The 27,644-nt window shown below is 42.6% G+C and overlaps 2 protein-coding genes and 2 long non-coding RNA genes across 11 annotated transcripts in view; 2 read left to right on the top strand and 2 right to left on the bottom strand.

Annotated features, from left to right (window-relative positions):
• Positions 1 to 4,088, bottom strand: part of LOC307210829 — a 30,138-nt gene extending 26,050 nt beyond the window's left edge. The window contains exon 1 of the long non-coding RNA XR_013836161.1: positions 4,049 to 4,088. This is a non-coding gene — a long non-coding RNA (uncharacterized lncRNA). The remainder of the gene's footprint in view (positions 1 to 4,048) is intronic.
• The window catches only part of LOC307210816, a 285,910-nt gene that overhangs the window by 126,636 nt on the left and 131,630 nt on the right, over positions 1 to 27,644 (top strand). The window lies entirely within an intron of this gene.
• HIGD1C (HIG1 hypoxia inducible domain family member 1C) lies at positions 4,241 to 13,392 on the top strand. Of its 4 annotated transcripts, none has more exons than XM_079966968.1 (5): positions 4,241 to 4,397; positions 7,455 to 7,539; positions 9,475 to 9,577; positions 12,433 to 12,567; positions 13,164 to 13,392. In XM_079966968.1, the coding sequence occupies exons 3-5, from the start codon at positions 9,484 to 9,486 to the stop codon at positions 13,226 to 13,228; spliced, it is 294 nt and encodes a 97-aa protein (XP_079823094.1). In that variant the 5' UTR covers positions 4,241 to 4,397; positions 7,455 to 7,539; positions 9,475 to 9,483; the 3' UTR covers positions 13,229 to 13,392. The 4 variants fall into 4 exon arrangements, with proteins under 4 accessions (XP_079823094.1, XP_079823095.1, XP_079823097.1 ...); XM_079966969.1 differs by having other exon boundaries at positions 4,288 to 4,397; positions 7,458 to 7,539; XM_079966971.1 differs by lacking the exon at positions 4,241 to 4,397 and adding an exon at positions 5,710 to 5,975.
• SLC11A2 (solute carrier family 11 member 2) overlaps positions 15,744 to 27,644 on the bottom strand; it is a 64,426-nt gene continuing 52,525 nt past the window's right edge. For all 5 annotated transcript variants that reach the window (XM_079966725.1, XM_079966726.1, XM_079966727.1 and 2 more), the window contains one exon: positions 15,744 to 17,334. In XM_079966725.1, coding sequence (XP_079822851.1) covers positions 17,257 to 17,334 — 78 coding nt within the window. In that variant the 3' untranslated portion in view covers positions 15,744 to 17,256. The remainder of the gene's footprint in view (positions 17,335 to 27,644) is intronic.

Below are 27,644 nucleotides of genomic sequence, written 5' to 3'. Positions count from 1 at the left end.
TAAAGCAGCAAATAGTATGTAATTAAGTATGACAGCAAGGTTTACAACCTTTTCTCAAACCTTCCCAGCTCCATTTAATCTACTTTTAAAAAACTGTTTTAATTTCAGAGATCAGGGAACAATAGGCTTGTCAGTGAATTGTGAACAGCCAGAGAGCAATGTAATTTAGGATGCTTTGCCTCCATTTCTTTCCTTGTGACATTTCCATTCTTCCCAAACTGAATCCCAAGCATGAAGACGCTGCCAGCTTTAGCAAATTAATTGTTAATGTTCCAAGAGAAATAAGAGCACAAAGGGTCACCATTTGGAACCTATTATGTTTTCAGTTCCAATGATTTTGACCAGTGGACCTGGTGTGGAACAGTCCCATTGCACAACTTCATGTGGGTCAAGGGCATCCACACAAATGCCCAGTTCCTCTGCTCACACAATTTATCTCTCTTTCTTTTAAAGTAGAGAATTCAGATGATCAGAGCTTCTAGACAATCAGGCTTTGGTATTAACATGATTTCCCACATAGCTGTGGTGATGGTGTCACTCTATGGCCATGTTTGCTTGTAACAGTAAGGCAAGAACCATGGTTTAATAAACTGTAATGTGCATGAGTGGCCATTTTGCTTCTTCCCCAGTGGGGGAAGTAAACAAACGAGGAAGGAGAAAGCTTAGCATTACATCCAAACTGTGGGTCGTGGTTTGTTGTTGACTTCCTGCATGATCCTAAGCATGATTTCAGTGGGATGTACTCCCTCAGTAAAGAATGCCAGCACCAGATCAGAAGATCTCAAATGCACTCTCTCTCCTTGAGCAGGGGAACAGCTCTTTCCCCACCAAGAGCACACCAGTCGCTCACTTCTGCAAGTCATAATTGAGGTATGTTCCCCTGCTGTTTTCCAAGGAAATTGAAGAACAAGGAGGGCAGATTAGAAATCAGGTTGGGTATGGTTTCACAGTCCAAGCATTTGCCTCACATTACTGGATTGTGGTACCAGTCATGATAGCAAATCTGCGTCCTATTTCTTTCAGCAGCAACTTGAAGATGAAAAACTATCATCTTTTTATTGTCCTGTATAGTTAATTAGGCCACAAAAAGAATTACATAAAGTATCTAACAGATAAGTGTATTTGTATAAATAATACTTCTGATGATCAATAATGTCACTTCTGAGAGGATAGTGACATCTGCTGGATGAAAGTGCACATTGTTATAAAATTATCTCCATCCAATAACCAACCCTCCCTTGTAGTCATAGCCCACTAAGAGCAGCTTCACAACGTAAGATAAACAAAGCAAATATAAAAAAGAAGCACATTAAAACATAATTTTAATTTGTGTCACACTGTTTATTGAATACAGTGATGAGCATTGGATGTGACTGCTGGTGGTCTCTGTAGATTCACCATAGAATCATAGAATTGGAAGACCCCGAGGTTCATCTAGTCCAAACCCTTACAATGCAGGAAACTCAACTAAAACATCCATGACAGATGGCCATCCAACCTCTGCTTAGAAACACCCAGTGAAGGATAGTCATATTCCTTTTTACTCTCTGCTGTGGCAGCTTCTGCTGGAATGGCTAATAAATGTAGTTGTAAACCAAGAGGAGGAGCTACTGTAACAGATTATATTGGAGATACAGTGGTGCCCCGCAAGACGAATGCCTCGCAAGACAGAAAACTCGCTAGACGAAAGAGTTTTCCGTTTTGGAGGTGCTTCGCAAAACAAATTTCCTATGGGCTTGCTTTGCAAGACGAAAATGTCTTGCGAGTTCCTGCGGGGTTTTTTTCCTTCCCCCCCCCCCTTTTTCTAAGCCGCTAAAAGCCGCTAAACCGCTAATAGCGCTAAGCCGCTAAGCCGCCAATGGGCTTGCTTCGCAAGACGAAAAAACCGCTAGACGAAGAGACTCGCGGAACGGATTCTTTTCATCTTGCGAGGCACCACTGTACATTTCAAGAGAAGAACAGGGAACAAGTGGTACCACCAGGCAGGCATAGCTGGAAATACCAGCTGCTTGTGGTATTATTCTGGCTGCTTGTTATATTATTCAGAGTCTCACATTTCTAAAGCGGCATCTGAAAAGGAGATGTGTTGCTGCTAGGCACGAGGTAATGTAAAGGTAAAGGGACCCCGGACCATCAGGTCCAGTTGCGGATGACTCTGGGGTTGCGGCGCTCATTTCGCTTTATTGGCTGAGGGAGCTGGCATACAGCTTCCGGGTCATGTGGCCAGCATGACCAAGCCATTTCTGGGGAACCAGAGCAGCGCACAGAAACACCATTTACCTTCCCACATATTTATCTACTTGCACTTTGACGTGCTTTCGAACTGCTAGGTTGGCAGGAGCAGGGACCAAGCAGTGGGAGCTCACCCCATCGCGGGGATTCGAACCGCCAACCTTCTGATCGGCAAGTCCTAGGCTCTGTGGTTTAACCCACAGTGCCACCAGCGTCCCCTGGTAGTAAGCTGCAATAAGCTCTGTGACCATGCCTTTCATTTGGGAGCGTCAGTGTGCCCCCAATGTGCTCACAAAGGCTTTCCTGGTGACTACGGGGTGCCTTTCATCGGAAATTAGGCTTTAAAAATATTCTGTTGTAGCCAATAAATTTGAACTGTTTGTGGTCTGAGTGTCTGTTTCTCTAGTTTGCAAAGATGGCCATTGGCCCCCAAAGGCTGGTGACCCCTAAGAGCCAGACCACAGGAGCCACCACAAGATCACTCAATGTTTTAATTTAATTTAATTTAATTTAATTTAATTTAATTTAATTGTTCTGCCCGGACACTGAGGTCCAGAGCCGAGTGCCTTCTGGCGGTTCCCTCGCTGTGAGAAGCCAAGTCACAGGGAACCAGGCAGAGGGCCTTCTCGGTAGTGGCACCCGCCCTGTGGAACGCCCTCCTATCAGATGTCCAAGAGAAAAACAACTACCAAACTTTAGAAGACATCTAAAGGCAGCCCTGTTTAGGGAAGCTTTTAATGTTTAATAGGTTATTGTACAGTGGTGCCCCGCAAGACGAATGCCTCGCAAGACGGAAAACCCGCTAGACGAAAGGGTTTTCCGTTTTGGAGGCGCTTCGCAAAACGAATTTCCCTATGGGCTTGCTTCGCAAGACGAAAATGCCTTGCTAGTTCCTGCGGGGTTTTTTCCCTTTCCCCCCCCCTTTTCCTAAGCCGCTTATCAGCTGATCTGCTGATAAGCCGCTTATCAGCTGATCGCTAAAAGCCGCTAAACCGCTAATAGCGCTAATCCGCTAAGCTGTCAATGGGCTTGCTTCGCAAGACGAAAAAACCGCTATACGAAGAGCCTCACAGAACGGATTAATTTCGTCTTGCGAGGCACCACTGTATTTTAGTGTTTTGTTGGAGGCCGCCCAGAGTGGCTGGGGGGACCCAGCCAGATGGGTGGGGTATAAATAATAAATTATTATTATTATTATTATTATTATTATTATTATTATTATTTGTTGTTGTTGTTGTTGTTGTTGTTTAGTCGTTTAGTTGTGTCCGACTCTTCGTGACCCCATGGACCAGAGAACGCCAGGCACTCCTGTCCTCCACTGCCCCCCGCAGCTTGGTCAGACTCATGCTGGTAACCTCGAAAACACTATCCAACCATCTCGTCCTCTGTTGTCCCCTTCTCCTTGTGCCCTCCATCTTTCCCAACATCAGGGTCTTCTCCAGGGAGTCCTCTCTTCTCATGAGGTGGCCAAAGTACTGGAGCCTCAGCTTCACAATCTGTCCTTCCAGTGAGCACTCAGGGCTGAAAAGCTTCTGTGTGGCAGCAGCATGGCCCAAATTTGGTTGGAGTTGCGGCATTATGGGAAGGTTTTAAACCTCTCCAGCCAATTCCCCTGATCTAAATTATCCTCCCTGGCTGCTGTACACACGTCGGAGAGAAATCCAACAAGGACTCACATCCTCTCCACCTGCTGAACTTCTGCCTGTCAGAAAAATGAGGAATGCAGAAACTTTTGCCTCCAGGAGCCTAACAGGGTTCCCATCCCCCCCCCCAGATGCTTTGACGTTGTTCTTTGTTTACAAAAATACTTATATACCTCGTTCTAGCATGCCAAGTCGCAGCCGCCACTCCAGGCAGCAAAACCCCAACCGAGATCACCTCAGCGATTCACGTTTCAGACGGACGCCTTTCCCGCCTTTGACGGGCGGTAGGCGGGGCTTGAGCCCTCACACAAGAACATCCGGGCCTTTCCGCTCCCGCCGTTAACCGCCGCTCGAAGCCACCCACGCAGCAAACCCCCTTTCCCGATTGGTGGCTTGGTCGTGACGTCACGGGCGGGGGGAGGGGTGCGGGAGAGAGAGGGAGCGAGTTCGTAACGCCCGCGACTCCATCGCGGCCCTGCACTCTGCCCCGTCGCCGCGCAACTTGGTTTCTCCTCTCGGCAGGTCGGGCTAAGCTGCAGAGGATGATGGGAAACCGAGGGGTGTGCCAGGCCCTCGTACTCTCGCGCTCTCCCTCACACGCACGCGCAGACCCAGGCGGAGAATTGGGCGGGATTTGTTTTCTGCTTTCTGAGGAGGGAGGTTGTGAGGGGAGGAGGAGGAGGACGAAGGAAGGAGGACGAACTCAGATTATCATTATTTTTTATTATTATTTCGCCAGGTTGCTAGGAAATAATGATATAATAATGACGTGTGGTAACAGTTCTAAAAATAAATAAATATTAGCGTCATTAAAGAACGTTTAAGAAAACAAGCAACAGAAACACGCCATTGCTGAGGGCAACTTCTATCTAGGACTTCCCAGCTACGACTCAAATATGCCAATTCCAATTGCAATACCAATTGAAATATCCAATTCCCGTTGCAATACCATCATTAGCTCACTTGATGCTTTTAAGTTGGAAAAAATCGCTCTTTTAAGCATTTAGCCCCAGAAATCGTTTACACCGTCAGGGTTCTGAGGCAATTGATTTGATAATAGGGCGTCTCTGAACATGCACAGAGACCCCCCCCCCGTCGCCTCCTCCAATGTATGGAGATTATGTGGATAGAACTACCAGATTACATGACCTGGTTTTCTTTAAGTGCAATCAAGCAATCTTCCATTTTATAATAACTAATAAAATAAAAACACGAGATAGTATGTTGGGCAGTATGCCCTCGTAGGGCTTAGAAATCTGCTTTATATAAAGTCAGACCATGAGTCCTAGTTCAGTATTTTCTGTGCTGAATGGGGGTGTGTGGTTCAGACAGGAGATGATGAGGGCTGAAGGAGGGCCTTTTTGCATGCAAAGTATGTACTCTGCCATTATTATTATTATTATTATATTTCTAACTGCCCTTCATCCAAAGATCACAGGGCGGTTTACAATATAAAAACACAAAAATACGTAACATAGTAACCAACAAAAACAGCACCCTTCCTGTTCAAAAGGCCATAGGTACCGTATTTTTCGCTCTATAAGACGCACCAGACCACAAGATGCACCTAGTTTTCGGAGGAGGAAAACAAGAAAAAAAAATATTCTGAATCTCAGGAGCCAGAACAGCAAGAGGGATCGCTGCGCAGCGAAAGCAGCGATCCCTCTTGCTGTTCTGGCTTCTGGGATAGCTGCGCGGCCTGCATTCGCTCCATAAGACGCACACACATTTCCCCTTCCTTTTTAGGAGGGGAAAAGTGAGTCTTATAGAGCAAAAAATACGGTAGTTTAATTAGCCAAAGACCTGGGAGAAGAGGAATGTTTTTGCCTGATACTAACCATACGGAAACTGTTGTAAAATGAATGTAACACACTTGATTCCTGAAAGCCAGAGAGCCGTCTTGTATCTCTCAAATGCTGGTGCAATCCAGTTGCAGTTGTGGGCAGGATTCAGTGTCTTTTAACAGTTGGACTCAGGAAATTTCAGCACCTGCCAAAATACTGTCTTCTACAGGAGGTCTGTTCTATACTACATCATTATGCAAGGGGGTGATGCTCTGGTTGTACTTGCCGCCCATGCCACAGGGCGTCAGGTTTTCTGGTAGGCAGAAGTTGCTGTATGGAGATGCTGAGATGTGGATTCAAGAATACACTACTCATTTGTTCATATATAAACTAAAGAAGAAATTACTTGTAGGTGTCAAAAATGGGAGCTACTGTATTTATATTTGACATATTGATAAAACAAAGAATTGGTGGAACTTGTTCTTCATTCTAATTACAGTGGTACCTCAGGTTACGGACGCTTCAGGTCCAGAAATATTACCTCAGGTTAGGAACTTTGCTTCAGGATGAGAACAGAAATTGTGCAGTGGCAGCAGGAGTGGTGCTAAAGTGGTGCTTCAGGTTAAGAACAGTTTCAGGTTAAGAACAGACCTCCCAAACGAATTACGTTCTTAACCCGAGGTACCACTGTACTGTGTGTACATCCAGTGGCGTAGCGTGGGTTGTCAGCACCCGGGGCAAGGCAAGTAATTTGCGCCCCCTAACCCGTGGATTTGCGCCCCCTAACCCGTGGATTTGCGCCCCCTAACCCGTGGATTTGCGCCCCCTAACCCTAACCCCCAGATGTTGCGCCCGGTGCGGCCGGCCCCCCCTGCAACCCCCACGCTACGCCACTGTGGACACCTACACCAGGCAGAAATGGAGTGTAAACACAGGCTTTCTCTCTCAGCTGAGACAGGCAGATCCTATGCATGTTCACTCAAAAGGAATAAAAGTGATATTTGAGCAAGTGGATGTTCTGAGATTAATATTGTTATGTTTGCATAATCATTTACCCAAAGTACTCTACTGATTCAGAATGTCTGTTCCTCAATAATCACAAGCTTGTCCTATGTGAATATTAACTAGATATGCTGGTTTTACAATACAGAAGACAGTAACTGTAAAGCGCTCACATACACTGGATCTTATTTGCTGATCTGATTGTCGGATCTATAAAAGTGACAGCATGCTGTACAGTCAACAAAGTAAGAAAGAAGGTGGCATTTTCTAATTGTAATCTTTACAGGCAGACTGTTAAGCATGTGAAATTAGGGGAAATTGGTAATTTTCGTAGTATGCAGTAAAAGTTGATAAAACACATCACTACCCCAATTCCAGGTGTTTCGACAGTTGTTTTTAAATTACAAATATCATTGATTTAGCAAAGAACTATTTGCTTGGGGAATAATAAAAAGGCTAGTCTTTAAAAGCTTCCATGTTGCTTCACTTGGAAATAGTTCCAATATAATGCAGGCTCTTGGAAATCTGAGAAACTTCTGATGTTTTCCCCCATAGTAGAATTATACCCAAAAATGATTTGATGAAATGTTATGGCCTACTTCATGCATAAAGAGAACTTCTGCTCATTAAACCAACGACAGTAGATATTTTCTGCCCTTGTACCTGCTTCCAGGAACAATTATGAAACTAACAAAGCTTACAGAACCTGGGAGAAGAAACGTACTAGAACAGAGTTTTACCAGATGTTGCCTTCAAACGATCTATAATTGTATTTGTCTCTCATTACCGACAGCAGCCTCAGCCTGCCATAGAAAGATCCTATTTCTCTCTTTTTGAGATCACAGAGTAGATGGACAGTTAATGCATCAGCAGCAAAGGTAACTCAACAACTTGAATTCTTGCTTATTTTCTGTATTTCTAACAAAAATCAAGATAGATGGCTGTATCTCAGGTAAAACTATTGGCATTAGTTAAAAATATGGGAGGTCCTCATAGAGCACCCAGTTTAACTGGATCCTATTTGAACAATGGATTCATTTTTAAAATGATATGGATGAAGGCTTCACTACTGAAGTATTTTATCTTCATGTAGGTATGAAATACATTTTATATATACTCTTTCCAGCTTTTGGATGAGACCAAAAGACTGCAAACAACTTCAGAGAAGGGCAATAGGATAGGATTTAATTTGGAAAAACGAAACAAATTTTTAAGGAACTCTGTGTGCTCTGTTTAGATTATGGAAGCTAAAAGATTGTGGGGTTTTAGTAGGCAGGAAAAGGTTTCTGATATTCAGTTGCTCTTGAACCTTGCAGAAAAGGTATAGAAGCTGGCAAAGAACTAAAGTTATATGAATTCACTCTTGAGAACCAAGGATAATAGTAAGGGTTGATAAATTAGCAAAGCTGCTATTTGTAGATCAATTATGTTGGGTAGCCTTTACACTGAGATTAAGCGTCTACTTGAAATGAAAAATGTATTCTATACCTTTGTATGGTTATGCAGAGTGTTGCATATAACACTATACCATGTATATGAAACTATTAGCTAGTGGATTAAGAAAGTCAGAGGAGTGTTGTGTTCAGAGACTAAGAGCAGATTCAAATCCCTGCTGAGTGATAAGGCTAATTGGGTGACCATTGTCCAGGAACTCTCTCTTAGCCTGATCTACTTCATAGGATGATTTTGAGAATAATGTAGGTGGGGGAGCTACCCTGAGCTCCTTGGGGGAAGCATAACATAAACATGTAATAAAAAGAACAGCTAAACTACAGTCACTGTTTATGACACTGCTAAAATATTATGCATTGTGCTATAGATCAACTGGCTTTCATTTTAAAGAAAAATAAGAGCCAGTTTGGAGATAAGAAAAATGGCTGCTGATGGAAAAAACATATACTGCTTTTTTGTTTTGTTTTTTAATAATATTTATTAGGTTAAAGTACACACATATACACAAAAAATTACAAAGAATTTACACCCATATTGCAGAAAGAATTTTCCCCCCTCCCTTTTCCTTTCCTTTTTTCCCTTTTTCCCCTTTCTCTTTAAAACATATACTGCTGTTGATGAGAATTTTCCCCCCACAACACTTCAAATGTTCCACAAAATGGTACCAATATTTAACCATCAGTGTTGTACAGGTTGCAGAGTTATACTGCAGCAACATACATCCAATAAGACCTACATAAAGAAGTAACTGACAGGTTATTTAGTTCACCCATATAAGAAACTGTAAGAGAGGCACAGAAGAAAAGAGGGGAAGGGGGGAAATAATAAAAGGGTTTATTATCAGATTATTACTAAAAGAACACGTGGCTAACTTTCATCCTGTACCTTATCATTCCAGTACTGGATGTACAAGCTCAATTTCTGCATGAATAAATCATTTTGTTGTTGAACCTCTTTAGTTTAGTTTAGATATTGATGGGCTTGACTATATAAGCCAGGTCTCTGAATCATTAAGAACCAATCCTCAACAGATAGCATGAATGAATGAGCCATATGACCGCATAAGGCCTCATCCTGCATGGTAACTCAAAAACACACCACTCACATATAGGTTCATTGTCTAAGAACGGTAATACAGTAAAATAGCACCAGGGAGCCAGCACAGGACAGGGAGCATGGAGAGAAGCTGGTTATTGTGGGCAACTCAGAGCTTGGTTGGCCTATGGAATGAAATACTAGAGTATAAAAAAAGTTTTATTTGAAATAAAATGCACCACAGCCAGTCCTTCACTATGCTTCCTTTCATCTGCCATAACCAGAACATCTCTAATCAGTAATGCTTTCCCTATTTTTGTTTTCAGACGTGAGAAATGTCTCCTGATGAGTCCTGGTCGCCAGCTGAAGATGACAGCCAAGCATCAAAACTAGCTAGGAAATCCAGAGATGCCCCCTTTGTTCCCATAGGTGAGTTGAACCCTTCACGACTTTCGAGTCCATGTGGTACAGTGGGTAGAGTGTTTGGACTTGCTGCGGAGACTTGTCAAGAGTTTGAATCACCACTCAGCAGTCTGTCTCCCTGGGTGATCAGTCACACACAATCTCAGCCTAATTTACCTTGCAGCCTTGTTGTGAGGATAAAGTAAAGGTAAAGGGACCCCTAACCATTAGGTCCAGTCGTGACCAACTCTGGGGTTGCGGCGCACATCTCGCTTTATTGGCCAAGAGAGCCGGTGTACAGCTTCCGGGTATGTGGCCAGCATGACTAAGCCGCTTCTGGCAAACCAGAGCAGCGCATGGAAACGCCGTTTACCTTCCCGCCGGAGCGGTACCTATTTATCTACTTGCACTTTGACGTGCTTTTGAACTGCTAGGTTGGCAGGAGCAGGGACTGAGCAACGGGAGCTCACCCCGTCGTGGGGATTCGAACCGCCAACCTTCTGATCGGCAAGTCCTAGGCTCTGTGGTTTAACCCACAGTGCCATCCGCGTCCCGTTGTAAGGGTATATACACCCTAATGTATGCCATCTGCAGCTCTTTAGGGATATAACCACTCCGGCGGGATATAACCACTCCGGCGGGAAGGTAAACGGCGTTTCCGTATGCTGCTCTGGTTCGCCAGAAGCGGCTTAGTCATGCTGGCCACATGACTTGGAAAAACTGTCTGTGGACAAACGCCGGCTCCCTCGGCCAGTAAAGCGAGATGAGCGCCGCAACCCCAGAGTCATCCACGACTGGACTTAACAGTCAGGAGTCCCTTTACCTTTTATATCTCTGAGAACTCGATAAATTGGTGGTGGTGGTCAGTCTCTGGGTTATGGCTTCAAATGCTGTTGTGCCAATAATGATATAGCTAAGAGGGATATGGAGATAGTCACTCCAGTCAGCGACTAAATTTCATCTGCTATATCTGGTTCCTTTATCTGTTGAGTTGCTAACTCTTGCTGTTTTGCTGCATTATTTTGTATTATATTACAGTGGTACCTCAGGTTACATACGCTTCAGGTTACAGACTCCGCTAACCCAGAAATATTACCTCGGGTTAAGAACTTTGCTTCAGGATGAGAACAGAAATCGTGCTCCGGCGGTGCAGCAGCAGTGGGAGGCCCCATTAGCTAAAATGGTGCTTCAGGTTAAGAACAGTTTCAGGTTAAGTACGGACCTCCAGAACGAATTAAGTACTTAACCCGAGGTACCACTGTACTGCTTTAAATTGGCAATTTTTGCAGTTTGGTGGAAATGTGGGATACCTCCCTCTCTCTGTGTGTGTATATAAATGGTTTTCTTCCAGTTTTGCTGTATCTTATGTACAGATTAGTCTGCTTTGCTGGAGCAGAAGAAGAGTTCATGTTCAAGAACAGAGTGGTGCAAGTAGAATGGCATAGGAATGTCCAGGCTTGTGTGTGAGGCAGTGTGTGCTCAAAGTCACATCTATATAGCTCTCTGCTGCCTTGGTGACCATCCATAAGGTGGCACACCTCAGATTGGAAACTAGAGAAATGAGTGGTCTTCAAGAATATAGAAGTTGGATGCTCCTGGTATAAGAAACAGGCAGGAAACACATTGTGGCTCCATATTCCGTGCCATAGACTTAATACCATCCTTTTTAAAAAGTCTGTATTTTAAACAGACAAGTGAATGACATTTCTTTTTTTGCTAGTAGGATTTCCTTTAAAAAATGTGCCCACATTGAGAGAGGGAAGCATAAGCCTTGCAAACTGTCACAGTTTCACCCATCAACCTTGATTAGTCTTCCTTCCCATTTATCAGCTCCAGTTGAACTGCATCAGATCAGGTGCCTTTCCAGAATTTAAAGTGATTTGTACATGCAATGCCCACGAACACAGGCTAATTTGTATGCACTGTTGCCAATTAAGCTGGCTGCAAGGACAGTGCTTGCCTCCCACAGACCAGGTTTGCAGTTAAAAGATAAAAAAAGAAATGTCATTATATTGAATTTACGCATCAAACACTAAGAAACAAAAAGAAAAAGTACATCACCTGACAAATCTCCCAAAACCAAACTGTTCAGGAGATAAAGCTTAACACATCTGGATGTCACTTCAGAGCAATATTTTTTATTATTATTTTGGATTCAGGGAGAGTTGTTATGGTTACAGTGAATGGACCTGGGAATCGAAATCCTAGCCTTCACCCCAGAAAATGAAACATCCTGTTGGAACAAAATGAGCTGTCATTTACTAATCATTGCTTTAAACAACATTTTGATTCACAAGGGGGTCTATTTTTAAAATGTGTACACAACATGGTTGGTTTACCACATCTGCACCCAATTCTTGGTCCAAGGAGCTGAGGGGCTTCATATTCACCTTTCAAGCCGGGTAGGATGAGAATTAGTGACTAACTCACTTAACTTACAGGGACATGAACTCTGCAGCCCACAGTCTGGGTTGAGCACTCTAACAGTTCATCAGGGAGGAACCCAGGAAAGCAAACGGGCCATGCAAAATGACTATGCGTGTGTGATTTCAACTGACTAAGTAGGAAGGGTATACCTCCTCTTTTGGCTCCTTGAGACGGTCCATTGCATCATCATCATTTTTTTTTAAAAAAAGTATTAAAACCCAATATGGTGACAACCACTGCTTTAGATGCCTTTAAGGGAGAGATTCCTGCATGAATAGGAATTGTTGAGACAATGGGCGGGGCTGTTGGCTTCATGTCCTGCTTGTATCCTCCCCAAAGGCACCTGGCTGGTCTCTGTTAGGAAGAGAATGTTGAATTACATGGAGCCTTAACCTGATCCAGCAAGGCAATGTTGGTGCTCAGTGCTGAACTACACCCCTCTCTTTAATATCCAGGTCTGGCAGGCTGCTTTGCTGTAGTAGGCTATGGGCTTTACAAGCTGAAGCACAGAGGAAGCCAAAAAATGTCAGTCCACCTCATCCACATGAGAGTTGCAGCCCAAAGCTTTGTTGTAGGTGCAATAACAGTAGGTAAGAGAACATGTTGTTGTGATCAGTGCCGTTTTGTTAAGTAATCTCCCCGCTGTCCAGTTTAGCTTCTGAGGCCATCTCTCTCTCCTCCCCCCCCAAAAAAACCCCACACCAAGCAAAGAGTCAGAGGTTCCCCACCACACCCACCTGTCAATCAGCTGGTAGGTGAGGTTCAATCCTGCTGGGTGCTGCTTTTCTAGTGTTTCCTGCAGGGAATGTGCTAGGAAAGCAGAACTCTTCCCCCTCGCTCCTGTTGGGCACAGCCACCCATCTATTAATCACCTAATTGCCATCATGGTGTCAGATGATTGACAGATGGGTCGGCCCACTTGCCTGTCAACATTGGCCGATGGGGTGAGTAAAGATCTGGCTCATGGGGCCGAAAACGTTCCCCAGCAGGCTGTAGTGAGTAAACAGGCAGCCCTGTAGTTTTTGATTCAAAGCCCTAAGCTTTTGTTCTTGAGTCATCACCAGGCAACAGATCCATTTACCTGTGCTCAGACAGCAAATGTGACCTTATTTCTGTTCAATACAGCAGTTGCTGGATGATATTAAAGCAGCCATTGCTAACTAATATATCTGCTTTCTTTTGTTAGGAGTTTTATATTCCATGTATACAGATTACATGAAACGTTCGGGCACCAGTGGACCGAACAAATGATCATCATCATCAAAGCAAAGAGGAAGAGCAAAGCATTTGACTCAGTATTATTTTATAAAAACTTGTATGTATAAGTGTTTTTAGAATGTATTCCAAGTATGCCGCCAGGATTCCCACTGCCACCCTCCCCATTTATTAAAGCAGCTTCTATATGCTGAAGGCAAGGTCTGCATTGGGCATCCAGATCTGCGTCAATTTTGCAGCTTTTTCCTGGTTTGAGTTGAACATTCGCTCTCAAGTTTCAGAGTTGTGTCCAGTTTTTAGAAACACCAGCAGCTAAGCCCCCTAGGGGAGTCTTAACGTGGCTAATGTCTGGGCATAGGAAGCTGCGTGATACAGAGTCAGACCGCTGGTTTGCCTTCCCAGCATCTACTCTGGCAGCTGCTCTCTAAGGCATCGGCCAGTGGGCTCCCTCCTACCTGAGTTCTTTTTGATAATGTCTGGAACTGAGCTTGCGATTTCACGTACACCATGCATGCGGCTTTACCATTGAGTTGAGAGGCCTTCCAACATCCATGTCAGTGCACCCACAAAAACAACAACACCAGAATAAAGCCTGCCACACATTTTTAGGACATACACATGAAAACGTGAAGCATAAATGAGGCAAATATTTGTTGGCAAACGTTATCACACACATACACATTTCAGGTAGCGGGGATCATCCATAGCTTCTTGTCAAATGCACATGCAATGGCAAACCCAAACAACCTCAGTGCAGTTAAATGCAAGCTGGGCTCATTCAGACCAACCCAATTACACTGGAATGAGTTCTTTCACTCGGAGAGGTATGATCATCTGAATCATCTTGCCAAGTGATAAGAGGGATTCTACTGCTCATCAGGTGATAAGGTGTGGCAAAATGTGTAGCAGGAAGTGTGATAAAATGGTCACCTATTTGGGCTCAGTGGTTTTTCCATATTGCCTACGATAGCATTTCGTATAAATTAGGCCTTGCTCATTTTTTTCCCTTCCAAAGTAGCAAAATTCCTTAAGCAGCCTCAACAGAATTATTTTACTTCTACTTCCCCCCGCTGTAGTTATTCCTGCCGCAGTGTCTCCTTGCGTTCTAAGTCAGAAGACAAAGAAAGGCTGATGAAATCAGATAACAAGATTAGAAACCAGAAAGGTAGTGTAGAGTTGACATATTTATTTGAAAACCTGGACCTCTGTTGAAACAAATAATGATCAGTACATTTAATATAAATTAGTGCCAAATATAAAACAAGAATACCAAATATACTTCTGAATTCCTCTTGCTTAGGAATCACAAGTAGTGAGAGTACTGTTGTACTCAAGTCCTACTTGTGGCTTCCCATAGGCACCTGGCTGAGAATAGGGTGATGAACTAGATGGTCCTTTGACCTGAGCCAGCAGGGCTTGTCTTGAAACCTGAATGGGTTTTGTAACAGAGCACAGATTGCATATATACCATTCAGCAGAAACCAGCCATGTCTTGTAACACAACTGCAGGTATTTAGTGCATCCTGAGTGGAAGATACATGTGACATTTTTAGAACAGAGCGGCTGCCCTGGAAGCCTTCTCAACATGTTTGGTTCAAACATATCTATTTTGGCCAAGTTCAGTGGGACACACTTCTTGTGCCCAAGTTTGTGCGTGTGAATGTGGCATGTTTTTGATGCACACAAATCATCCAATTTAAGGTAGGAAGCAAAGCAACACCTGATTCTATGCATGCTTACTCAGAATCAAGCCCCACTGAGTTGAATGTGGCTTACTAGCAAGTTGATTATGCACAGAACTCAAGCCTTAGGCTGTCCGCAATAAGTTACAGAATGGGTGACTCTCCTTATCCAATGAAGAAATGCAATTTGTAGAGCAAAGGAGCTATTACTATGTGGGTGTCTGTACTGTTTCAGGTGCAATGGCAGTACCAAGTTGTCTCGCATCACAGAGAACATTCAGACAACTCTAATATATGTGGCCAACTTTGCAAACTAGAACAGCTGCAAACTTGATTAAATACTGGCATTTTCTGCAGATACTGCATGTACACGGCCATATGTGTCTGTTTCTGTGAGCACGAGGGCTAGAAACTTGGGGAAAGTTTCAGGGATAAAACTTAAGCAACAGGTACCATCTTCTGTTCATACAATGAACAACTCTACTCAAATATCGAGGATTGGCTGAAACCTTGACAGAGCACCGCAAGGCCTAAACTAAATTTGCATCACTTCTATATTGGCTTTGGATTACAGTGGTGCCCCACAAGATGAATGCCTCGCAAGACAGAAAACCTGCTAGACGAAAGGGTTTTCCGTTTTGGAGGCGCTTCGCAAAACGAATTTCCCTATGGGCTTGCTTCGCAAGACGAAAATGTCTTGCGAGTTCCTGCGGGGTTTTTTTCCCTCCCCCCCCCCCTTTTCCTAAGCCCTAAGCCGCTTATCAGCTGATCCGCTAAAAGCCGCTAAACCGCCAGTCCGCTAAGCTGTCAATGGGCTTGCTTCGCAAGATGAAAAAACTGCTATACGAAGCGCCTCACGGAACGGATTAATTTCGTCTTGCGAGGCACTACTGTACAATGTAAGCTGCGATTGAATGTGTTATTAAATTAACCGGGTAAAATGTCACACTAATACAGGAAAAAAGGACCCTTAACTTGCTGTAAATTAAAAACACACATTTACCAGCAGCAGAGTAAATGACGCAAGCTGCAACTCTTTATGAAACTGTTATTTCAAGTTTTACCTAATAAATCAGACGTGACACATTAAGCACAAAGTATGTGCAGTGTGAGTTAAAGGAGTCAGCTGATGTGAGATTTTGCCAGTCATGTCATTTTAACAACTCTGTACCAAATTGAGTAGTCAAAAGGAAAGAAAGGGGCTCTTGTTACGCTTTATGGCACCCTGTACGATGATGGTGCTGTAAAAAATATATAAAAATATTAATAGAGTCAGCAGAAGAAGCAGGAGTTGCAGGCTAGAGTTCTTTTGCTTCTCGAAAAAAGAAAAGCTGTTATACTTGAATCTCATGGACTTAGTCTTGCAATCACAGCTCTGCACGTAGAACAAGTTTCTTCAGCCACGAGGAAAATTCAATTATGTTAGTTTCCTAATCCGACAGCAAGAAGGACCATTGGGATAGCCAGGCTGGGTGCACTCTGTGTCAAACAAAAACCCAAATTCTCCATTTGGAATAGTGAACCTGCTGGGTTACATTTGGACTCCTTGATAACAGGATAGTATTGAGGATAAAATGCCAAGAAGAATATTTCTCAACTTTCAGAAAAGACGCTTGTCAGTTTTCCAGAAATTGAGGGGTGTGTGATCATTTCTCCCTTAGACAGGAAAGACAATGATCTGCATCAAACGGAAATCAAATCACCAGTACCTTTACTGTAGTTATTATGTTTCAAGTATGGGTCACTGTCAAATACCTGTAAAGCAAGTGAAGGGCTTTCAAAAGTGAAAATGACAGACAAGACAGGGGTATGGAACTCTCCGTCTGCTATTGCTAGACCCTGCCTCCAAATAAACAAGTTTGCCCCTGGCACGTTTCTCCCAATTTGAGGCCAGAAATGAGATCCAACTAGGAGTAAAACGCTGGGGGCACAGGGAGAGGTAGCTGGGTAGAGAGGGAGGCCAGCGGTTGAATGAAGAGTTCAGCACCCACCTCCCGCTAATTGCTTTTCAAATTTTAGTACCCACACCTCCAGTATTTTGAAGATGTTTGGTGGCGACCCACATTTCAAGATATGTGCCTGTCCATCACTATTACATACAATCTCAGCTTCACAATGATTTAACCCAAGCTGTCAGTCCTTTTGTAACTTTTCTAGGTGACCTTAGGCACAGCTTCTAAAGAAGTCTATTTTCCAGTGTACCAGACGATCCTTAATAGCATACAGTAATTCCTTTCCCCTTGTGCTCCTCTCTCTCGAAGTTGCAAATTATTGGATGTTTGCAGTAACATATCAGAACCAATCAAAGTTGGTTTAGGGCAGCATAGGAGGGCTTTATGTTCTTCGTCTTTAAAGTCATACCCTTACTAGTTCGGAGGGGATTCATTTAATTGAGGCTTGGTCGGCATCAATGTTGTTGAGGAGGAAGAGTTCTGGATGACCAGTGAGTCCCAGGTGATACTAGAGAAGGAAGAAAAGGAGGTGTCAGTTAGGAATGCTCTCTAGGAGAAATGAAAACGTAGTTGAAATCAGGTACGATCAGATCTCCCAAGGTTTTCCAAGTGGGAGTCCAAACTCTAAAGAGCTGCAGCCATTTGTTAGGAAAGTTGTTGGCTTGTGGGTGGGGAACCTTGCTAGCAGTCAAAACATCTGGATGCACCCAGTTTCCCTACCCCATGGTAGCTCCTTTCCCCACACTTCATTATTTCAGGAGGCCAGCTCACCAGCGAACCCATTCCCAGGAGCCCTTCCTTAGATAAATTAAACCAAAATTCCAGAAGTGTAGCCATGACTGAGAGAACTGCTACCACCATTAGCAGTGTCAAGGCTTGTTAAAAGCTAACAGATCTATTGTGTTGCAAGTAGGTCACAGCTCACGTCACCAGATGTGCAAGCGCCCGAGTGGGTAGGCATATTCCCTAAATACAGAAGGGAGTGGGGAAGTGGTTTACTAAGTGAAGCCAAAAAGTCGAGCAAAGCAAGAGGCAGCAGTTGGGTATGTCACACAACTGTGCAGATCACAAAGGAACAGTGCACGAAGTTAATTCAAGATCCAGTCAAATGAACAAAAGACCCGATCACAGCACTCTGGATCAGTGACCCCAGGTGAAGATCAGGGATGGCACGATTTAATGTGTAAATGCACACTTAAAGAGTTCTAATCTCTATTACAATTTATTTAGGCAGAGGGCCTTCTCAGTAGTGGCGCCCACCCTGTGGAACACCCTCCCATCAGATGTCAAAGAAATAAACAACTATCATTAAGTACAATAGATTGTAAATGGATTAAAGGAAAAAATAATGTTAGAATTTGTTAAGTTAAATGATAGGACAGAAAATTGAGGAAGATGGAAAGGATTTGCTGAAACAATTAATTGAAGTGGAATACAAAAAAAGGGAGGTGTGAGGAGGTTGCTGAAACAAGTAAAAGAAAGTTAATAACATTGAAAGTATTGGATGTGTGTCTTTTTTAATTGTTTTTGTTTTATTTTTGTTATGTATATGTAGTATTTTTGTCCTTGTATTATATTGTATGGTTTTGTTATGTTTAATTCTTTTTCTTTTTTTTCTCTGTAACTTTCAAAACTTTAATAAATATTATTAAAAAAAGAAAAGAAATAAACAACTATCTGACTTTCAGAAGATATCTGAAGGCAACCCTGTTTAGGGAAGTTTTTGATGTTTGATGTTTTATCGTGTTTTTAATATTCTGTTGGGAGCTGCCCAGAATGGAGTATATCTGGAGTATGACGACCTTTCCGATCTGCTACAGAATGCCCTGGGGGATGACTGACACCCCCACACCTCCATATTGGTTTCAGAGTCTGATTAGCATCCGTTTATTATCTTGAGCAGAAACTGACTTGTTTGGCCTATATTTATGGCAGGTGATACCATTAGTTCACCTTAGAAGATATGTCAATGAATGGACCTTTGATAACAGAGCTGATGTTGTTTGATTGCAAAACAGACTTGCTCCAGTACATATGGAGACTGTTGGGTTTGTTGCAGGGTTTGTATCTCTGTTTCATGGCTAATGATTGTTAGTAAGTGGCTTCCGTAAGTTTTTGGGTTGTTTCTAAGCAGGGGCAAGTCTTCAGCCCAAGGCCAATGAGTAGGGAGGATAATTATCTGTGTTGATGAGATACTGGAGAGATTATAGCTGAGAGCTGAAGGTAACAAGAGAAGTTCTACTGCTGTGTCTGATGGGCCTGTTCTGTAGCAAGTGACTCATTGGGAACCTACCCGACTTTACAGAGTGGTTTCCGCACTTTGCTAAACACTGTAGTTTTTAAAAGGATGTCTGATGCAACTGTTTGGGGCAATTGTTTGTCTTTGCCCAAAAGATTGGGAGCAGATGTGACTATACCATAATCTTAGGTAAAGATAAAGGGACCCCTGACTGTTAAGTCCAGTTGCGGATGACTCTGGGGTTGCGGCGCTCATCTCGCTTTACTGGCCGAGAGAGCCGCTGTTTGTCCGCAGACAGCTTCCGGGTCATGTGGCCAGCATGACTAAGCCGCTTCTGGCAAACCAGAGCAGCACATGGAAATGCCATTTACCTTCCCACTGGAGTGGTACCTATTTATCTACTTGCACTCCGAACTGCTAGGTTGGCACGAGCTGGGACCGAGCAATGGGAACTCAACCTGTCACGGGGATTTGAACCACCAACCTTCCGATCGGCAAGCCCTAGGCTCTGTAGTTTAGACCACAGTTCCACCCATGTCCCACCATAATCTTAGCTGTATGCAATTGTGTGAGGGATGCACTCTGGATAGTAGCTGCAGGTATGTGTGGTTTTCAGTTGCTTTATGGGATACGGTGCAGTTTATATGCCCTAGTTTAACCAATATATATATGAATGAAATCACGTTACATGGAGTGGTTCAAATTTAGATTAATAGGATGTTGTTACTGATAAAAGATCTGGTTGGATTTCTCAAGAGCTCTCTGTCTCACGAGTCTCAATGCTGAAGACGTCATTATAGTACCACCACTTGAGAAGAGGCATGTAGTGATTGGAGAAAGCAATGTTCAAAGCCAGCCATTGTGTTTCTTCATACCACTGATGCATATCCCATTACAGTGGTACCTCGGGTTACATACGCTTCCGGTTACAGACTGTGCCAACCCAGAAATAGTACCTCGGGTTAAGAACTTTGCTTCAGGATGAGAACAGAAAGTGTATGGTGGCGGCACAGCGAGAGGCCCCATTAGCTAAAGTGGTGCTTCAGGTTAAGAACAGTTTCAGGTTAAGAACGGACCTCCGGAACAAATTAAGTACTTAACCCGAGGTACCACTGTACCAGGGACTGTTAGCTGGGCATCATTATACCCATACTAACTGGATCTTTGAGCATCTGAATGTATGTTGTGCAAGTGAGGGATCTGCGTGTGACAATCCGACTGCTCTCTCTTCCATCGCTTGGCCTTCCGGCATCACTTTGTATTAAAAGAACTGCTCAGCTACTTCTCTTTGTCCTTGGAGTATACTTATCCTCTTTGCTAATCTCACAGAGTAGGGATTGGCTCATGAAAGCTCATATTGCACTACAATTCTTTAGGACTTCTTAAAGGTAACTTTAAACCCTTTGTTGTTTAATGTCATTGATCCTTCTGTGCCCCCATGTCAGCACCAGAATGGTGGTCCCCGTTTTCCCTTCATTAAGTTACACGCAGAGACCCTTTCTTCTCAGTTTATTCTGAGAGGATGTGTTTAAGGACGACGACAATTTGGAGGAGTGAACAGTTGGTGCTTATACTTTGGATCTCTTTGCTTTTCCTTTCCCTGGGTGATGAGTACACCAATTCAGCGAGCGGTATGGCAAGAGTTGTGTTTCCACAAATATTTCAATGGAAGATCTGTGGGATGCATTTTCTTTGGGGCATGTGTCTCTGCTCTTACCAGTGAAGAAGTAGGAAGTTCTTTTGGGGGCAGGCTGGTTTGATGAGGGCAGAGCATGTTTCATGGGGTTTTTAGAATCATGGAACTGAACTGGGGTCTCGAGACGTAATATTTCAGCCAGTTATAGATCCAATAGTGCTACAAAAAGTCAAACAAACCCCTCCCTCACAATCTTACTAATTTCTTACATGGCATCACCTGTGTGCCGGAGAAATATAGGGCTGTATTTTGGGAGTGCATGGGGTAAGTTCCATTGCATGAATAGAATGGCAGCACTGGATACAACCCACAGGTTTCTGAAGGTAGGTGGTGTAGTGTAGGGAGTCAAAAGGGGCCTACATGTGGCAGAATAGTCGTGCACTTCTAAGGTGACTATGTTCATACGTGGTACATGTAACTGCTTAGATGAAAGCAGTATCTCTAGGAATTCCATGTGGTTCCTGCCAACTGAAAGTTGTGCAGTTTCAGTGAAAGTTAATGTGATTTGCTGCTGGAGCCACAACAATAACGACTGAAACCTTGTCAGCATTTCTTCTAGAAAACACGTTTGGATCTTGGTGGTTCTATGTTGTGTCTTGAGATGTGTGAATTTCCTGGTTCAGCTGATCACATCGCGGCTTAGTAAGCTCAGTTATGAATGAATCTCTTGCATTCATATGAACATGCAGCCTCTTCTGGCAAGCCACTATTAGACCGGCAAGTCCAATATACTATTATTTCCCATTTTAATCAAACTGGGAAAGTATCATTGCCAGCTTCATAAGGGGTCAGGGAATTAAAGCAACTTCAAACACTGGCTGAAAATGTTGGCTTGCTCCAGAGCTAGTAATCAGTTTCTCAGGCTGGATGAAACGGGAAACTCTAGCTGATTAGAAATTTCATGGATCACACAAAGGGGCTTTGTGAACAGGCAAAAGGCTTGGCCATATCTCAGCTTATTCAGCAGAGATGTGATTGTCCAAAGATTGCCTTTGGGTTCATTTTGGCTTCCTGACTTTAATGATACTGAAAAGACACATGTGCATTATTTACATGTCTTAAATACATGTATTGTATTTTTATGTTGTGAACCACCCTGAGATCGAAGGATGAAGGGCAATATACAAATTTAATAAATAAATAAAAATTAAAAAGTAACACTTGGAGGAGGCCAACTGGTATCTTCTGTAACAGGCATCCCCAAACTCGGCCCTCTAGATGTTTTGGGACTACAATTCCCATCATCCCTGACCACTGGTCCTGTTAGCTAGGGATGATGGGAGTTGTAGTCCCAAAACAGCTGGAGGGCCGCGTTTGGGGGAGCCAGTTCTGTAAGTGGCACAAAAAATAATCCCGGCAATTGTTCTGGTTTTTACTAATGATGTTTTTGTACCTAACTTGCCAAAACTACACAAGACTGATAAAGTGTCACTAATTTGATTTTGAAGTCCACTGACTTTTAAAAGCCATTTCACGCTAATACACTGTAAAAATCTCTACATGCAAATTCTGCTAATCCCATTAAGACTTTGAGAATAGTTTAAACTGTTTATATAGAGGTATGAATCAAAAAGATAGGATGACCAACAGTTTCCAACAGACTGAAACTTACCGTATAGCGTCTCAAGAGTTAACATAAAAATTTATTGCTTGTAGGACATTTAAACTGCAAGTTTCTTAGCGAAGTAAAATTACTTACACCTTCCACTTTCCTTAAAGCTGGTAAGGAGAGCTTGTAATAAAAGGGGGAAAGATAAAGTTTCTGTAGCATGTCAGAGTTGAATCTGTTTTATCCAAAAGCTTTAATCTCCAGGTAATGTTGGCCCACAGAGCACTAGAAAGGATTTTGCCAACTCAGCAGTACTCATTTGAAGGCTGCTCCACTGACCATGGATCAGTTGCCATTTGATTTGTTGTGTTAATAGGAAACTGCTACTAGATATATTTTTAATAGCTAATTTGCACTGTGGACTGTGACATACACAGATGATGCAGGAAACACCAACAGAAATAAATGATCTAAAATAGAAAAATTGTGAGCAGAGGACTCAACCAGGCCTTAATCTGACCCCGAATTCCCCCTCTCCTTTGTTAATAAGCTGCTTTCGACTCATAAATATGAAACCTGAGCAAATGACTCATGTTTTATGAACTGCAGAAGTCTCTGCAGAGCAGTTCTTGGCATTTTGGGGGGGGGGTGTCACAGAACCCTTTGAGAACAGACCCCATAACTTTCCCCATAACATAACATAACATAACATAACATAACATAACATAACATAACATAACATAACATAACATAACATAACAGCTCAGCTGTTTTTCAAAAATGTATTTGACCTATCCTTCCCAAATTTGCCGACAACAGCTATTAGCCAGGAAAGCTACATGGAACTTAAAACCTGACCTGGTTAGGAAATAGTTATGCTATTCAGGTTTAATTATATCCATCATTCCTGGCCACTGCCATTATTTCTTGCAGCCAGCCAACAGGATTGTTCCTACCATCAGCTCCTCAATGGCTTGCCACTTTGAATCTTTACCTCTCCCAAAGCGGCAAACTGAACATCGCCTTGTGCCAGAATCACCGATTGCAGCCTACAATGTAAATGCAAAGCATCACAAAGGTTTTGATGTCTGCATGGACGCCTATGCAAGACAGCTGGGTATTCCATTCAACGGCAGGGTGTGCTTTGCAGATGTGGGTGCAGAATCCGTCAAAGCTCCAATGAACTGGGGGACAGGGGCAGGAAGAGAGAACACTGCCCACATTCCACATCTGGGCGCATTTTACAAAGAATAATAATAATTGTGTGCTTGATATATCAAATAATACCCGAATAAGACAACCTTCGTGAGGTTAATTTAAGCAGAAAAGAAAGACACCCAAGTTGGAAAATGTTCCATTCTTTTAATTTAAATTATCATTTATACAGACTGATTTATACTAGAAAAAATAGACATTTGTTTCATAGATTTTACAACCCAAACTGTGTAGCACAGATGCTTTACGACTGCTACATAGCTACGATTTTCAGAATCTTGTACCATGTTCAAAACGGTGTCAGACAGAAACTGACATCCCAAGAGGCAGGCTTGTCTATCTTTCTTCTGAGAATTTACAATGTTAAAGTGCACCGAAGAAAAAATCACAGCTGCTGAAGGCCGCTGGCCATTTTTAAACCATGCAACTCCCCAATAGTGTAAACTAGTCTGCTACTGAAAAACCTGGAAAGCAATTTGCCCATGGAGTGTACAACGCATTTCAAGTAATTATGCAAAGTCCACATAGAAAATGCCAGACGCACTCTTCCGAGTTTGTAAAACAGAACTGTTAAAATAATGCCTGCTTCTGAGCTGGGGAAATGTTCACCAAGTTTATTGAAATACAGCAAAAACGAGCAAGTCAGATAGGATAAGCTAGTACAAATAAAACCGGGAGACTTGAGATGGTTAGATAAATAGCAATTCAAAATTTAGCAGCTTTGTTGCAGCAAAAAGGAATGATCAGAGCCCCTCTGTAGTGAATGAAGATATAACAGCAGCACGGCCCAGTAGGAACCACACCTCTCAAGTGTATGGCCAACTTGAACCCTGTATTTCAGAGGTCCTTCTCTACTGCAGGCAAGGATGTCTTTTCTTAAGGAAAACTACACATACCAAACATCAACTTGCCTTGAGTGCAGCCTTTCCCCATCCCATGCTGGTTGAGGATGCTGTGAGTTGTAGTTCAAAAGTATTGGAATATATCAGGCTATGTTAGTGTTGAGTGGGGAAAAGCGAGGTACCCTCTTGGCAACACGCCATGCCTGTGATGCAATGTATTTTTGTCACCTTTATGGCACTACATACAGTTGTAGGCAGAAGGAAAGATTCTAGCCAACTTGAAAGTCTCAAAACACATGCAATGTCACCTTCTCTTAAGCAAAAGATCCTCACAGCTGCCATTATTTTTTTTTCCACAAGTGCACATGAGACAAAAATGTACTGTCTAGTTCTTGAGCAGAACTGGCTGCTCCCACACTAACTGAAAATAGTTTAATTGTATTTTTCTCTACATTTGAAATTTAGGTGTACCTTGAAGCAGCAATAGAAAGTCCGTCCGTCCATATACCCATCATATGTGGGCCAGTAGGCTATTATAGCCTTGGATTAATGCTCAAGCACAGAACAAAGCATCCGTTAGGCTGACCAGTTTTAAAAGGATTTAAGCATGTTTAACTATGCCCTGGAGTGCAACCTTTGACATTTGTCAAAAACAGGGCATAGGTTAACGCTGATATAAAGTTATTATTCAACCCGTTAAATCTTATCAATACCCAGGGAGCAAAACGATAATGATCACGTTAAAAATGGTACAGAAAAATTGGAGGATGAATCCTGAAGACACTCAGACAGTCTGGCTTCCGGTGATGATTGAAAAATTAGGGCATTTCAAGTCAAGATGTATCATTAGTGTTTTTGAAAGAGAAACACACATGAAGGATTGTGTGAGAATGTCAAATGTCTTTGTGGGGTGGGGACATTAGTCATGCTATGACCAGTTCTGATTTCTACCTTCTAGTGATTATGGGTAGCCCTCTTCAAGCCAAGTGGGTGGTTAGCCTCGCAATACGTGTAAGAAAAGTATTAAAATTTGAATCCACCCAAAGCTGTTTTGTTTTTGGACCTGAAACACATCTGATGAAGTAGATGCAACAAAGCTACCTTGGCCCAAATTCTAGTCCAGCAAAATCAGTATTCTTATCAGTTTCACAAGATAAGGGTAACATTTGAGACCAGTGACAATATTTGCGAGCAAGTCTTGCTTGAGGCAAATCTCAAGGACTCCCTCAGGTTCGTCTTCTAAGAACAGAAATATATTTGGGAATCTAAATGTTTACCATTTCCCAAATGAAACAGAATACGGAGGTAGGGGAATTGTCTCTGAATTTCTGTGGAGCTCGTTTCACAATGTGCTACTATTTTCCGTATTGGGCCTTTTCAGACCACGCTGCAACCTTAGGAAGTCCCTCTGAATTCTATTTAACAGATGACAGACACATGCATCTCTGAACGATATTCCACGAGGAATATATGAAACATATTCCATGAGGTAAAAACCATTCATCATTATACCCAGTACCCTACGCATAGCTCAGGTGATGCAATTATTAACGTTATTAATACTATAATTAGTCCTTTCTTAGTATCTATCTCAATGTTGTAATGCCAAAAGGGGAGGGTTTTGCAACGCTACCCTGAAGACTGTTAAAAGGAAATGAAGCAACAAAAAGAAATACAGAAAAACCATTTAAGATGACGGAAGGAGTAACTGGAATAATTACATCAGGTTAACTATGTTTGTTTGTTTTTTAAAAAAATATGTTTGTGATAGTAGGAGTGTGTGTAGTAGGAGACTCCTGGCTAGAAAGAGAATTCAAGTATTCATACTTAAGTATTTTCCTCCAACGGATGCCGAAACCTTCATTTTAACCCTAACATTCCTGACACAAAGAGTTACAGGAAATATGGACATCACTTCACTGTATTAATAACAATTAGTCACAAAACAAACAGTAAAAACTTGTAAACATTGAATGCAAAATTATTTCCCCATTGCTGACCACCAGAATTGCACACTAAGCAAGTTAATTAACACTTTTTAATGTACGGGCCCAATTTTAATTTTTAGCACTTGTTCTTTTGGTTCAGAATTGAGAGTCCTCTAATGGAGAACTCCAGTGGAGACAGAAAAGGGAGAAATCTATACAAAAATTGTGGATTTTCTCTCTTTAACTGTGATCTTGCTTTTACACTGAAGAGTACCAAGGAAGCCATTTGGGGGGAATTTGGGACAGTTGCTTAAGAGAAATAAAATTCCAGAGCACATGATACATGTGCCCATCTCTGGAGCTGAATAGCAAGCCGTTCCTCTAGTGAAGACCAACAAATAAATGACCAGGCCAAGCACTCTTTCTACCTGCTTCTCAGTCAAAATGTGCAGCCACAACCATTTGTGTGATTTTTTTGGACAGTAGTCCTGCAGAAGATGATACATCTGGCAGGCAATAGTACTTTCACTAGTACTGTACTTTCAGAAGTGGCTTGTACTCCTTCCAAAATAAGTTTTCAGCTTGGCAAGGCTCTCTTTGATAAAGGATTCAGAAACAGCCTCAGCACCACTAACTTACGCCTGCCTTTAATCGTTATCAGAAGGAGTGGTCAGCCGACATTAATCAACTGGACAGGAGACTGATTTGCTTGCCAGCTTCTACATTTAGCAGAATTCATGGACAATACTTTAATCAAACTGCATTATTTTGGGTTCCAGATGGAGGGCCTGAATGCTCAGCTGTGGGGACACTGCCTGCCTGCAAAAAGCCAGCTTCACAGGAAACAAGATTCAGCATAACGCTTCTCATGCTATTTCCCAACATGCAGGGAGATTCTCCCCTGCTTCCTGCCCATGGGGATGCATCCTGAAGCATAGTCCAGAATAAAGATGCATTCCTTAGCACTGAATAATGTTAGCCTTTACCTTGCATTCCAGCTGCCGACACTAGCAAGACTCATTAGGGTCTCTTCTATTCAAGTGCAATCACATCATTTAATTTTACGCCTTTAAAACACGGGTTTTTTAAAGACACAATTGCCATTAATTGAATGCATCCCAGTTAGAATACAGTATTAGTCCCTTGGTTAAAGTCGAAAGCATTTTAGTGTTTGCATTCTCACACTGAGAATCTAATGCTACAAGGGAAGCAACGAGAATTTTTGTTCGTTTGTTCTTTGGAGTGTGATTGTAGGGGGACAGCAAGGAAAAGAACCCGAGTATTTCTCAATATGTACAACCACAATTATTGTTTTTAACGCCATTAACCACAATCTTAACTTTGTGCAA

This window comes from Podarcis cretensis (assembly GCF_951804945.1).
Source record: "Podarcis cretensis genome assembly, chromosome: 2".
Classification (NCBI taxonomy): domain Eukaryota; kingdom Metazoa; phylum Chordata; class Lepidosauria; order Squamata; family Lacertidae; genus Podarcis; species Podarcis cretensis.
Note: the sequence above shows the minus strand (reverse complement) of the source record. Positions and strands in the feature narration are given on the sequence as shown.